The following is a 12,952-nucleotide window of genomic DNA, read 5'->3' as shown; positions in this document are numbered from 1 at the left end:
GAAAAGGGAAAAAAAAAGAAAAAAGTGTTTCAGTACATTTTGAATTCCATTCTCCAGGTGAATTTTGTTTGTGATATGCTAGGAAGAGATATGTATGAACAGGAAAAAATACCCTAAGGCAAACCATTGAAGATTAAAGTTAGACCTGCATTTATTTGGGATTTTTCAAAGTACTCACATATATTGACTTTTGCATTCTCACATTGCACTTCATTTCTCAGTTTCATTCAGCATAGGGAACAGAAATACGAAATAGTCATCATAATTCTTCCACCCAGAACCATGAAATCCAAAAACAAGAAAACCAACCCCCTATGAGCAAGAAATGCCATCTCTATTTTGCCAACTCTGCGAGTCATCGCTGTCGATACAGCCTTCAGTTTAGTGAGAGATGAAAAGCGCTGGCCGAGTGCCGTAACCACTTCACCAGACCAGACAACAAACAGTTAGACATTTGAGAGGAGAGTCACCATCAGAAGTGCCGAAAACAGAATGTGTTTTGTTATACTAATGTTTATTGGAAGCATAGCATCACCAAAGCATTTCTGAGGCAAACCAAGACTAGCCAGGAAACTGTCACATATGGTATTTTTCATATTTCCAGTAATTTGACTTTTTTTTTTTTTAACTATAGAATGATCACCAACACAAGTGCTTTATAGTGGCATCTTACAGAACTGTGTCAAGAAATACCCGCTCAAGAAATACCCTGATATCGTCCAGCCTGGCACACTATCTTGCCTCTTTATGCCATTTTGCAATGTCTGCCTGTATAAAAACTCTCCCAACGTTGTATCAGCTTGAAGAAGCACAGTTCATCTTCCGCTTTACTGCCAGAACAGAGCACTGCCAAAGAATAGCTGTTGCAAGATATGACATTAAATCTGAGACTCCGTGTTTTCTTTTGGCCAGTCTTCCCTCCTGAAAGACTAACTGAAAAAAAACCTTGACAGAAAGCACAACTAAACACTGATTTTAAAAACCATAAATTTAACTTGGTTTTTGGCCGTCTTTCTCCAGGCTTGATCAAGTCAATCCCAAACTCACCCCCCACCCACTCACCCAAATACTCAGAGCCAGGAAAACAGCTTTGTGCTACAGGACTTGCTGCTCACGCTTTAATTGGCAAGTTCTGTCCGTTATTTCTACTTGAATTACACACTTATTTCAGACTTTTATTAGGAACTATGCTTTAATATGATTTTTCTTTGTTGTCCATCACAATGGCATTTTATCACTGGGCTATAGCACCCTTGGACAGGATAGGAACTAGGACAAAACCTTTTGTCTACAGGCACATGGATTTCAGCCTTATTTCTGCTATTTTAAGAGGTATGAATAAATTATGCTATAATTTTCTCTGACATGCATTGTTAACTAGATCACTCCAGCGATAGACACAGCTGGTGCTCCAGTCTGAGACTACACATGTGAGTTTACACTGTACAATTTACGGCAAAAATGTTTCCTTGCAAGTTAATATCACAACAGAATGATATCTTCTCCTCTTGGATTTTAATCCAAATGATTTTATCTGTAACTCTACCTTCCAAACCATGTACACATCCCTGTGTTGGACTGCAAACGACCTCAGTCTGGTAAGCTCACACACAGGCGCTTAATTGCAAAAAGCCACCGCCCACCCCCAAAACAGAACTCTCCAAAGCATCACTTGATGTTAACACAGCTGCCCAAAATATCGCCCAACCAAGAGGTGCTTCTAAATGTATTCAGTACCTTAACAATCACACCCTACATAATTATTGCACAATTATGTATTTTTTCAGAGGTTTTATTGGGATTTTTAATGGTGGAATGACATCACTGTGCCTGAACTCAAACTCCCTCACATCATTTGAGTACACAGTTGAAAATATTTGCTTTTATTTATGTAGAGTTGGAGACCACATCTTATACCCTAGAGTTTAATAGCATAGCATTCAGGGCCAGAGTCTGACTACTAATACATAAAGACATAATATGAAAAGACATTCCTGTATACAGCAGGCCATATATCTAAGACAAGGAAAAAGATTCCTTAATCTCTGCCATTTTGATTGAAAAGCGCAACTCCAGCTAATAATCCCCCTTTTTAGTTTGCATTGCTATTTAGGAAATTCCTGACTAATTGTCTACTTCTACTAGTGTTTCACTAGACAAGAATAACATAAACCAGAGAAAAAGTTAATAAAACAAAGGAATTGGTTTTCATTATCTACCTGTCTTTTCTGCCAAAACTAGTTTAACTCAAATCACGGTTAATAAAAACCACAGGAGACCATTCTGTCCCTTCCAACACAATGGCATTTTCTACAAAAAGATACATTTTCATCTTTTTCAAAGACAGTTTTTAGAGGCATTAGTTCTAAATTTCAGCCATATTCCAAGATAAAAGGAAAAACCTACTGCTATCCATTAGGAGGAAAAATGAATACATCTTCAACAGTCCTTCCAACACAAAAATCACGGAGCTTTGTGAATAAAGAAACATGACCAAACTGGAAATCTCCACCACACACAAAGTCCTGCCCTGGAGAGAAGGTTAGAAAAGAACAAAGCGTATCTTACAGGCCTGAGTCCCACTACTCAGTTACTCCTATGAGGTACTCACATGCTGTAACAAGTAGCATAAATCCTGGTCCACCTCCATGGACCAGCAGGACACACAAGGTGATGGCATGGTCCCACTTTCACCTCCCGTGCCAGTTCGCGGAGCTACAGATTCAATACACATTTACACGTGTGCACCTTCAGAAAAGGAGGTCAGGTTTCCCAAATTCCCGTCTGCCACAATCTTTCAGAAAGCCCCTGTGGAGGACATGAAGAGAGGATGCTCAAATTCCTGCCGAAGAGGAAACGCAAGAGCAGCTAACAGGCAATGTTGTTATTGGTAACCGTTCCTGACCAAGTAAAGAGCTATTCAGTTGCAGACTTTGGAAATTACTGGGGCAACCCCTGCTCTATACATCACCATCACTTTGTGATACGGCAACTAACTGAAAGAGGCAGCCAGCCCTGAGCCTGAAGAAGCCACCTGGCATTAGAAAGAGGACAGGTCCAACATGTGCAGAACCTTCCCAGTGGTGGTGGCCCAATGCCCCTGTAGCCACTACAGCCTAACGGAGAATTTGGGCTAGTACTGACCAGGGTTATTTTACTGGATGAGATCATGGCAACATTTTTGGAGAGCCATACACACATCACTGGAAACAGAGTGGGAGCTCGGAGGGGAGGAAGAGCTCTTTCACCTGCAAAGGTTTAAAGCTACCAAATACTAAGTGCTTATTCAGGGGCTGAAGTTTCCATTGGTAATTAAGAAAAGCTTTTCCATGAGTGAGAGCTACATTAACGTTCTTTTGCGTCATTAAGAACAAAACCCTCCTCAAAAATCTGGAAAGATTTAATAAGTCCTCATAGGCTGGGAAAAAAAGAGGGGAAAAAACCCCTGAAGTGTGTGTGGGGTAACAGAGTAACGATTATTTCTTCACGATTTCATCTCCCAGGTAAGCACATCGTGTATGTATAAAAAAGAAATCACATGGAGAAGTCTGTGTTGGCTAGATGACCACATCAGCGGACTTACGAAGGCTTTCCATCGCCTGAAAACGCTGTAGTCACGCTAACGATCTTCCCGAGCATCGGCAGAAACACTGAGCCATCGCCTCCCGAGAGGCCGTTTCTCTCCGGCCGCGGCCAGGCCTCCCGGGCAAGGAGGCAGCTGTGCCTGCGCGGGGACCGTAACCGGGAGGTTCAGCCCGAGTTCAGGAGCTGCGGCTCACACACCCTCCTCGCCATCTGGCCGCGGAAAGCATCACTTCAGCTTTTGTTACAGAGCCACGCACGCGGGCTGGAAAATGCAGTTCACTCATTTTAATGGGAAATGCTGCAGAGCTGCTGTACAGTTCAGAACGACTGTACCAAGTATTTGCAAACATACTTTGCGAGGAAAAACCAACAACAACGTGTGGAACCAGCATTCACTGCCAGTGTTTTGCCTTTGCCTTCCTTTTGAAAAAGGCGTTAGGCTTGCCTAATTTATTTGTGGTTTGTTTACTGCAACTCATTGTATTTTTACAGAACAAATTAAATTTGCTTTAAAGTGAATGTCTATGTTTTGCCCTTGAGTTCCAATATAATAAACTGTGCTCTGGATTCATTTCTGACTGAATGGAGAGCTATTCAAAGAAATACTTCTCAGTAAATATTCATTGCACCCAGAACTGAACACTTACTTATTTTTATTTTTCTTCATTCCAGAAAGAGCTATTTATGCATGGCCACACTCAACTGTACTTATTTAGAATGCAAATAGAGAAAAAAACCCAAAGCAACCACACCAAAATAATGAATAGCTCATGTCTTTTGGGAAAACCCCTTTCTGTTATCTTCCTCTGATCCACAGGACACTTGAAAGGAAGAGAAACACATCAATGTGGCATGCTTTCCAATGACTTAAGTGTTAAAATGGTTTGGGTCTTGAGGATGTGCATGGCCTGCCAGAGCGTCCCATGAAAGATGCATTCATTTACACTGATGCCCGTGGATCTCAGTAGGATGAACGATCAGAGAACCCAAAGGAAACAGGATTTGCAGGTGCCTTGCAGGGGTGTATGTGACTGGGAGCAACACAGTGGGGAACACGCTTGCTCGTACCTGGGTTTGTTGCTGAAGGATTCCAGGAATGCTCAAAAGTTCCTGAAGTATTTGAGAGCAATGATCTGACTGGATTCTCCACCCATCTTACATGGTTTGCATTTCCTGAACATGACTAGAAATGGTGCTAAATTATATGATGGTCCATGCTTTGCATATCTCCAATACATTTAGTGCACCAAAAGAGTGTGGAAGCGATAAAAGCCAGCAGAAGCAGAATTTCCAAATCATTTGTGAAAATCCCATCCTGTGTTACCCTTAGCTAGAAATAAATGCATTAATTTGGAGTGGGATTCGTTCTACTTAGATTAGCCATCTAAAGGTTAGTTGGCTAGGCCTGAGCTAGTCACTGCGGGATCCTCAGCGTCAGTGGAAAGCAATGCACACCTCCCAAGAGGCACGATGAATCACAGAAAAGCAGTGATGCTTTTTTCCAGAGCACCCTTCCAACAATGTACACTTCAGGAACTTCTGAGCCAGCATTTGCAGCTTTGTGTTAAAACCTGTCAAGCACTCCACTGCAGACCTCTTCCTTCTGTTAGAACTGACCACCTTCTCCCACACTGTCTTTCCTAGCTTTTAACGTGCTATTTAATCTCATGAAGACCTTTCTTTTGATCCCATAAGTGCTCACTTCTTTGAGAATTTGTGGTGAAAGACCTTGCTGAATTTTTTTGGAAAGCCACGTGGTCTATCTCAACCTTTGTCCACACTAACTGATCCTGTCAAGGGCTTCCAGGCAGCCAACTCTTTCATAGTGTATTTATTCAGGTTTCCACTAATATATCATTTATTATTGCTTCTATCATTTTTTCAAGTCCAAACTGATCAGCAGTTTCCCAGAGCTTACCAGTACCTTTTAAGAAAAAGCTTGCATATACGTTAGACACTTTTCAGTGCTCTCATGTTCACATGAGATGACTCCAGGCAGCAGCTCAGCTACTTCACCCTTCAGTTCCTGCAGCAGCCTTTGGTGAACACTACCCACTCCTGATTACCTTGTTTCATTGATTTCATCTATAAAGCTTTAAATCGGCGTCGCCAGAAGCAAAGCTACACCCCCTCTTCTGATCAGCAAAGGTGGAGTTGCTGAATATTTGCAGTATCAACAAGCCTATTTTTTTCATCCTCCTTTTGAACTGACTTGTTTCCTGTCTTGTACTTTGATCGCAGGCTTTTAAACATAGAGATATTTCTTTATCATATGAACTCATTGCCTTTAAAAATAGCACAGACAGTGCAAACTCTTCCATAGGTCCCTACGTCCCTGTTATTCTGCCAATAAAAGAGGACTTGGAAGAGCTATGATCAAGCCCCAAAAAGAGGGAAAAGAAATTAATCGTGTTGGATATTTTTCTAAATGTTGGAAAGACCATCGTGACCCCCACAAAAACCTTCAAGTCAGCTTTTCCAGTCAGGACAGAGCTATCATTACTCTGTCTGCCTCCTCCTGGAGGAGCAAAAAACATTGTAGATGTTGACAGGGCCTGATTTATGGTTTGGGGTTCTTACTCATATTCAATCATCCAAGTGCTAAGAACACATCTATTCAGTTTCTCGTAGATACTCATCCAGGAGTTACGCAATTCACCTTCATCACTCTTTCCTTCAACCTTCAAATACAGAAATGCAGTTTGAGCACCCCGAGCTGCAATTCAGACTATTTGAACAATTCCAGTTCAGAAGAACTACTTAGTTATGAAACGACAACCCCCAAGACTCTTAGCTTCAGGTCAGATACCACTTCATTTGCAACAGCCAAGCTCTGAACAAGTCTTAACAGAAGGACTTCAATCTGCATAAAAAATGCCTCAAAAACATCAGCCCAGCCACCAAGCATTTTCATGCAAGTTACTTGAAATTCAAGCTGCTGCCTCATCCATTATCTCTGAAGAGTTCCCTTTTCCTCTGCAATGTTCCCCTTTTTAACAAATACAACTTCTTTTTTCTGCAGAGATGAGTAACCTGCTTGCATTTAACCTGACAACACTATTGGGAAAAAAAGCAAGCAAGCCAGCCAACCATCTCTCCCACCTCCATGTCCACAAACAGGTTATTCAAATTCAGCAGAGACAACAATTTTCATTAGGAAAGCACCTCTTCTTTGTTCTACAAAATTCCACTCACCTTGCATGAAGATATAAACCTCCTAACATCACCACTCCCTACTATAGCCTGCAGTTAGAGCAAACATCTAGCTAAATACCACTAGCCTAGGACGAGCTCAGGTGCTACCAGACAGCCTAAGAACTGGAAACACCTGGAAGCTCTTAGGGCAGCTGTACTGAGATGCAGCAAACGAGGCAATGCTTATTTTCCATCCCTGTGGTTATTTACAGAATATTACAGCAAGCGCTCAGCAACGTGTCCTCTTGCCACACTGTGACCAACATATGAAAGCACTTTGGCCCCTCTCTCATATGCAAGCTATGGGGCATCGATAGGCTTGCTGGTCCTATGGCAGACATCAGCAGAGGCAGCCACAGGTTCAAACGTTGCTGCTGACTATGGTATGGTATAGCTTCTTGCATCAGAGTTTATTTTTATGAAACGCATTCATTTTTCAATGAAGATTGCATATAACCTCATCCCTACGCTTTTGTGAAGAGCTGTGCCACAGGCAAAGCCTGAATTACTGTCATCTATTGTATCAGCCTGCAATTAAGAGGCTCACAAAATACCTAACCTGAACAAGCTGAGGGTGCCTAGGCCACGAGGCATCGCTAGCTTTTCTAACAGTGCATTTTTTGCTGACAGATTTCATCGACAGATTTCATCTGCAGATTTCAGAAAATTCTGTGGACACTTTCCCACTTTGAAGGCAGAAAAACAGAGATGCAGAAAGCTGAAAATGACTGAAAAAAGTAAAGGAGCCTAGAACTGAGACAGCTTTTCCAAGTGCTAACTAAATATACATTATTCACTAAACAATATGGTTCTCACAGCCATAGGCTTTCCAACGCTTCTTCCCTCCCCATCCCCCCTGCTCCTAGGCCACACTAAAAGGTTGACTCTACTTATGGTCATCCAGCAGGCTGGGTGAATTTAGGATCAACTCCTGTTGTTAGGAGGAGGATAACAAAGGGGAGAAAATGCACCTCCGATGATGAGGTTATATAAAAACTCAAGCAACTGAACAGGGAGGGGAATTGGTTATAGGGCTGATCCTTCCTCTCTCATTGATGCTGGTACCAAAGAAGAAATATTTTTGAATTACAGGAGGATGGAAATTGAATACCACTTCTTTCTTTACAGAAGCAGTTCACTAAAACTGAGCTACCTGTCACTTACTGGTAAGCCCACAATATGACTTTTTCATCAAATTCTGCAGATTTGCCCTTGGGTCAGAAAAGTGCAGGGGATCCAATGTTTATTTTCAGACTTTTGTCAGTATGACTTTTGTAACACAGGGAACAGAATTTTAGAAAGTCTCTCAGTTTTGGGAGTTCTTAGTATCAATCTAAAGCAGTTAAATTGTTTTTGGAAGAAGGTAATTAAGTAAGGTATAACATCCTGAGAAAGACTTGGGCTTTTAATATAATTCCTAATCCCATTTAATTTACTATTACTTGGGTTTCCAATACTGCATGATTCTCTCAAGCCCATAAATGAGTTTCCCCACTTCACCAGTCCCAGCCTCCCCTGTTTTGTGGTAGCCAAGTCTCAGAAATCCACTTAGTCCTTGGGTTCTTTTAGCTGACGCTGAGTTTCTCAGAAGCTGGTCATGGCTCTAATACTTCTGTACAGTTACAATTTTAGCAACAGGAAAATTCCATAAAGTTGCATAATTAATGAAGTATTATGAATACATTTTAAAGCTAAAACCACAATATACACACAAGGCGCTTCAGGTATGTGCCAACACTACTTCGCACAGAATGAGCTGCTCTGCCCATTTGGAACACAAGGAACTGAATGATGCACCTACTGCATGGGACTGATTCTGACTTGCCATCCATCCCTACCCCTTCTCCATCAGTCCTGTGGTTATAAAACGCACCAAGAACATTACACAGGGCATCATCTCCTCCTACAGCCAAAGCTACCTGTGCAAGTGCCTGAATTCTACCCTTTTCCTTTCTCCGGCTGACAAGTAGAGATGCTTCAGTGACTATCTGTAAATGTAGACTACTTCTCTTTATCCAGGGGTGTTGTGGGGTTCCAAAAAGCACTGAAGCCATCCTGATGTATTTTAATGTTCTAGGAAAACAATCACTGGATGAATAGCAGCAACAGGAGAGGTGAAACATGGAAAGATAAAGCACCACAGCAAAGACTGATGCTTTAGTATTCAGTAAACGTGCGTGCCGATTCCCAAACCAGCTGCAGTAGGACTGGTTACTGTCTGCTTTCCACAAACACTCATACAGCTCTGTGTTGGAGGAAATCCTGACGCAAGTGGATTTTGACTGATTGAATTATCTTTTGAGTATTATGTTGTTTTTCTGTTTCTTATAAACTGATTGTGTGAGTCAACTTGTGAGTCTGCAGGAAGCTCTTGTGACAACTCAGAAAACGTCATCTTTGTAATACTGCTAGTAAAGTGCTAGCTGAGAAAGCAGATATCACCATCACCTGCATTTCATGAACTGAGCTTCTGCTTCACTTTCAGCATGCTAAGGGACCAACCATAAACCAGTCTTCCCCTAAAATTCCTCTGCTAAATGAATGGCATTTTCTGGTATACGAATGGTCAGGTTTAGACTATTTCGTCTGCCTTGTTGGCCAAATTCTACCTGAGTCTTTATGATATTAGCAAAGAGCATTTTGAATTTCTAGGGATTCTGTCACTACTTACTACAGCATCTACCCAGCCGTTCTACAGCACTCCCATTTGAAGCTGCATCCTTTTTCCACTGAAAATGAACTATTATTAATCCTTTCAAAGAATCCACAAATGCCAAAAATATTTCACTGACAAAAAGAGCAAGTGAATTACTCTTTATGCCTTTCATACATGGTATATAAAATGTCAGTTTAATATGGAGAAAATAACTGTCGACACAATAATTACATATACTTTCATAAATGATATGATATGTGCAATTTAGTGTTTTATTAAACAAATACAGTAGCTAACCAAAATCTGATTGCCGATAATGGGATATGACATTAAAGCCTATGCTACTATGGTAATTCTTGGTCCTCTGAAATTATATATGCCCTAAAACATAACAGAGAAAATTATCTTCCTGTGAAATAAGAAATACAACAGAAATAAAGTTAAGGGACATGTTTATTTCGGAGCTTTCTGCAAGCAAAATTGCTTTGATACAAAATGAGTTCAATGATACAGTGCTACCATCCACTCAAGCAAAAGAAAACCTCACATTTACATGAATGCACTTTATATTGATATTCTTACAGAATAATAGTTCAGATATCCAGAATGTGTCTGGCCTCATTGAAAGCAATGGCACAGAAATGCTGCAAGGTATTGGAGTATCATATTACTGGCAAGTGCTTAATTAACTCTGTGAGTTCTCTGAGAGATGCTGTATAAATATGGGTACTGTGAATGTGGGTTTGTATTCCTTAGTAGTTTTGACATACATCCTTTAGTGTTTGTTTAGTTAGCTCAAAATGTGTAATTGTGTCTTTTGGCTTTTTATTATTCTCTTTTTCTTTTTTAAAGAAAAATCATGAGGTATCCTTTACTGTTAACTAATGACATAGTGATAGGCCTATTTTATTCAGGTTACAGAGACTTACTGTACATTCAGTACACTGTACATTCGGCAATTATTTTTAGTGTACTTTCTACACATTACTGTGTACAACTGTTAGTTTACATTAAAACTCTTCCCCCTTCTCAAAGGATATGGCATTAACAAAAACAAATCTGACAAAAATTATACACATAAAATAAGAAGACAAATACACAAATAAGGCCATCTGCAGAATTAAAAATCCACCTCTTGCGATATTTCACAATAATTTCTACATAATATTTTACATCTTACGAACTTAAATACTTAATGCAAAAGGAAAAGACCTTTATGGAGCCAATCATATTATCTCTTCAAGGACTTGTCCAATTTGCTGGCTAGTGGCCTTCTCTGGGGAGTTGGAATTTTAGAAGGCTTGGCTGATCCTGGCCGAGAACCTGCTCGGGGCGTCGGTCTGCTTGTAGCAGGAACAGTCTCTGACATATCTGAGCATACAGACTGGATTTCTGAAATGTCAAAGTCAGATGCGTCACTGCCTCGGCGGCTACTTGACCTGCTGCCAGCCTTACTTCCTGCTCGGCTTCCAGGTCTGCTTGGAGTTCGTCTGGTTTCTAGAAAGGGAAAAGATATCCATCAGTATTAGAGGTAAGGATGGAAAAGGTGTGCAGGTCTTTCCCAGATCTTTGGCAACCCCAAAAATTCCTCATTGCACAAACTAAACTCTAGACCTCTGGCAGGCAAGCTAGACAATGATCAAAGTTCGTCTTGATATTAAACAAGAGCATAAAACTATGCTGTATCTCCCACCAAAGAGAAGGAAATGTGAGATCAAATGCTGAGACTTAGTTAAGTCATCACTAGCACATCTCATCAAAAATGTATTATCCTGGCAACTTTTCTTGACTTGCTACACATGCATTGTATATTCACTCAACAGCCAGATCCTTTCTTTCCCCTGTCATTTTCTTAGCTATGAATTGGAAGAATTCAGTATCTGGCCTCTTCAGGCATTCAGGATTTCCCAATATACATACCTTGGAGATGCAGATGAATATCCCAATTTTTAAATGTGTACCCCTCTTTTTTTAAAAAATCAAAACCATACAGTTGAAAGCTGCAAGTAAACAAGGGCAGAGTATACACTCTCTCCAACAAAGGGCTGAGTAAATGAGCTCTCAGCAAGCCTGCTAAAGTGAAAGCCTGCCCAGACAATGTGCCATGAAGAAAAAACCACAACAAAGAACTTTAAACAGAAAAACATTAATGTCGTTTTTCATAATTTTCCAATTACTTATTGAATCTTTTTGATCCTGACAAATCTGGTTCCCTGTATGTGTGAAGAACACCAAGTTAAAACTGAAATCTCAGGTGGCTCATTTTTCAAATCACCTATAACTTAAAAGACATCTACTCTTTGAACAGGATTTTCTAGTACTGCTCAGTATGCTCTGCAGAGCTTAAGAAGTGAGGGAAAGCCAGTAGAGCTATCTTCTGTTCTAACCATATAGCCCTATCCCTTACACAGAGCTGCTCTGAGGATCCTGGAAGGGCACAACTTCACTGCTTTCTATTTTCATATACTGTTTTAAAAATCTCTACGGGATATTCCATTAATAAGGTCAGCTGCTCCCTGCAGTTCTTCTTTCAAAAGAAATGGACAAGTCATGATTAAGTGACCCCTTTGCTCCATCACAGTTGAGCATAACTTGAATACTGTGAAGAACTGAGCCCTTTCTTTTTAAGTAAATGCTTTTCCCCTAGTTCCTTAGGCAGATACATTGGAGATACCATCGTCAAGAAGGTTTCAGTCATGAATTTGCACATCCAGAGCTGAACGTACCTGCTGTGCAACCATGTGAACAGAGGACCATTACCCTGATTATGTGCACCCTTGGCAATACTAAAGTGGAGACTTTCACTCCTTCCCACTCTTCTGACATGTCCCTTACACCCTAACGTGACCCTGAGTATTCAGGTGAAAAACAAAGCAAGCAGTAGATCAAGCTCTAAAAGTCAAGACACTCACCTGCAAACTGAGCTCTAACTCTGGTAGCTGCTGTTGACAGGATGCCGCTGTCTTCTCCAGAGTGAAAACCCTTCCCTGATAGATATCCTGGCAGTCTGAGTTTACTTCCTTGAATTGGTGTTCCCTATGCAAAAAAAAAAAAATTAAAAAAAAAATATGTTTTTTTCGATTGTCACTGCTGAAGATAAGGTGTGGTATTAGGTAGCACATAGCTTAGAATATGATCATCATAACAACATTCACTGTGAATCTGAAATACTGGTTTGAGTGACTATGGACATTTTTCAAGACGTGAAGTTTTGAACATTCCTTTAGCAGTTAGTATTTGAAGTAGTCCAAATGTAAAACAACAACAAAAAAATCACTTTAACAGTCTGCTTGACATTAACATTTTAGCATTCTTTGTGTGTATCTCAATGCATATAAAGGAAGAAAAATACTGCCTTCTTATAATTAGTCAAGCACATAAGATTAGTTGATGGTACATGACTTAAATAAACAGAGACAAGTAGTTGAGGTTTTATGTCTGCATAGCTTGACTTTCCACCATTTTGACTGTGGTTATAGGTGGTGAATACATTTGTTTCAATTTTATAAATATTTT

General features: G+C 40.4%; 1 protein-coding gene across 5 annotated transcripts in view; it reads right to left on the bottom strand.

Moving 5' to 3' along the window:
- Positions 1–9,871: 9,871 nt before the first annotated feature.
- Positions 9,872–12,952, bottom strand: part of DST (dystonin) — a 319,817-nt gene continuing 316,736 nt past the window's right edge. For all 5 annotated transcript variants that reach the window (XM_059835839.1, XM_059835841.1, XM_059835842.1 and 2 more), the window contains 2 exons: positions 12,349–12,472; positions 9,872–10,933 (listed from right to left, as the gene is read on the bottom strand). In XM_059835839.1, coding sequence (XP_059691822.1) covers positions 10,668–10,933; positions 12,349–12,472 — 390 coding nt within the window. In that variant the 3' untranslated portion in view covers positions 9,872–10,667. The remainder of the gene's footprint in view (positions 10,934–12,348; positions 12,473–12,952) is intronic.

This window comes from Gavia stellata, chromosome 2, assembly GCF_030936135.1.
Source record: "Gavia stellata isolate bGavSte3 chromosome 2, bGavSte3.hap2, whole genome shotgun sequence".
Classification (NCBI taxonomy): Eukaryota; Metazoa; Chordata; class Aves; order Gaviiformes; family Gaviidae; genus Gavia; species Gavia stellata.
The sequence above is the reverse complement of the archived record's forward strand: the minus strand, read 5'-3'. Positions and strand labels throughout refer to the sequence as shown.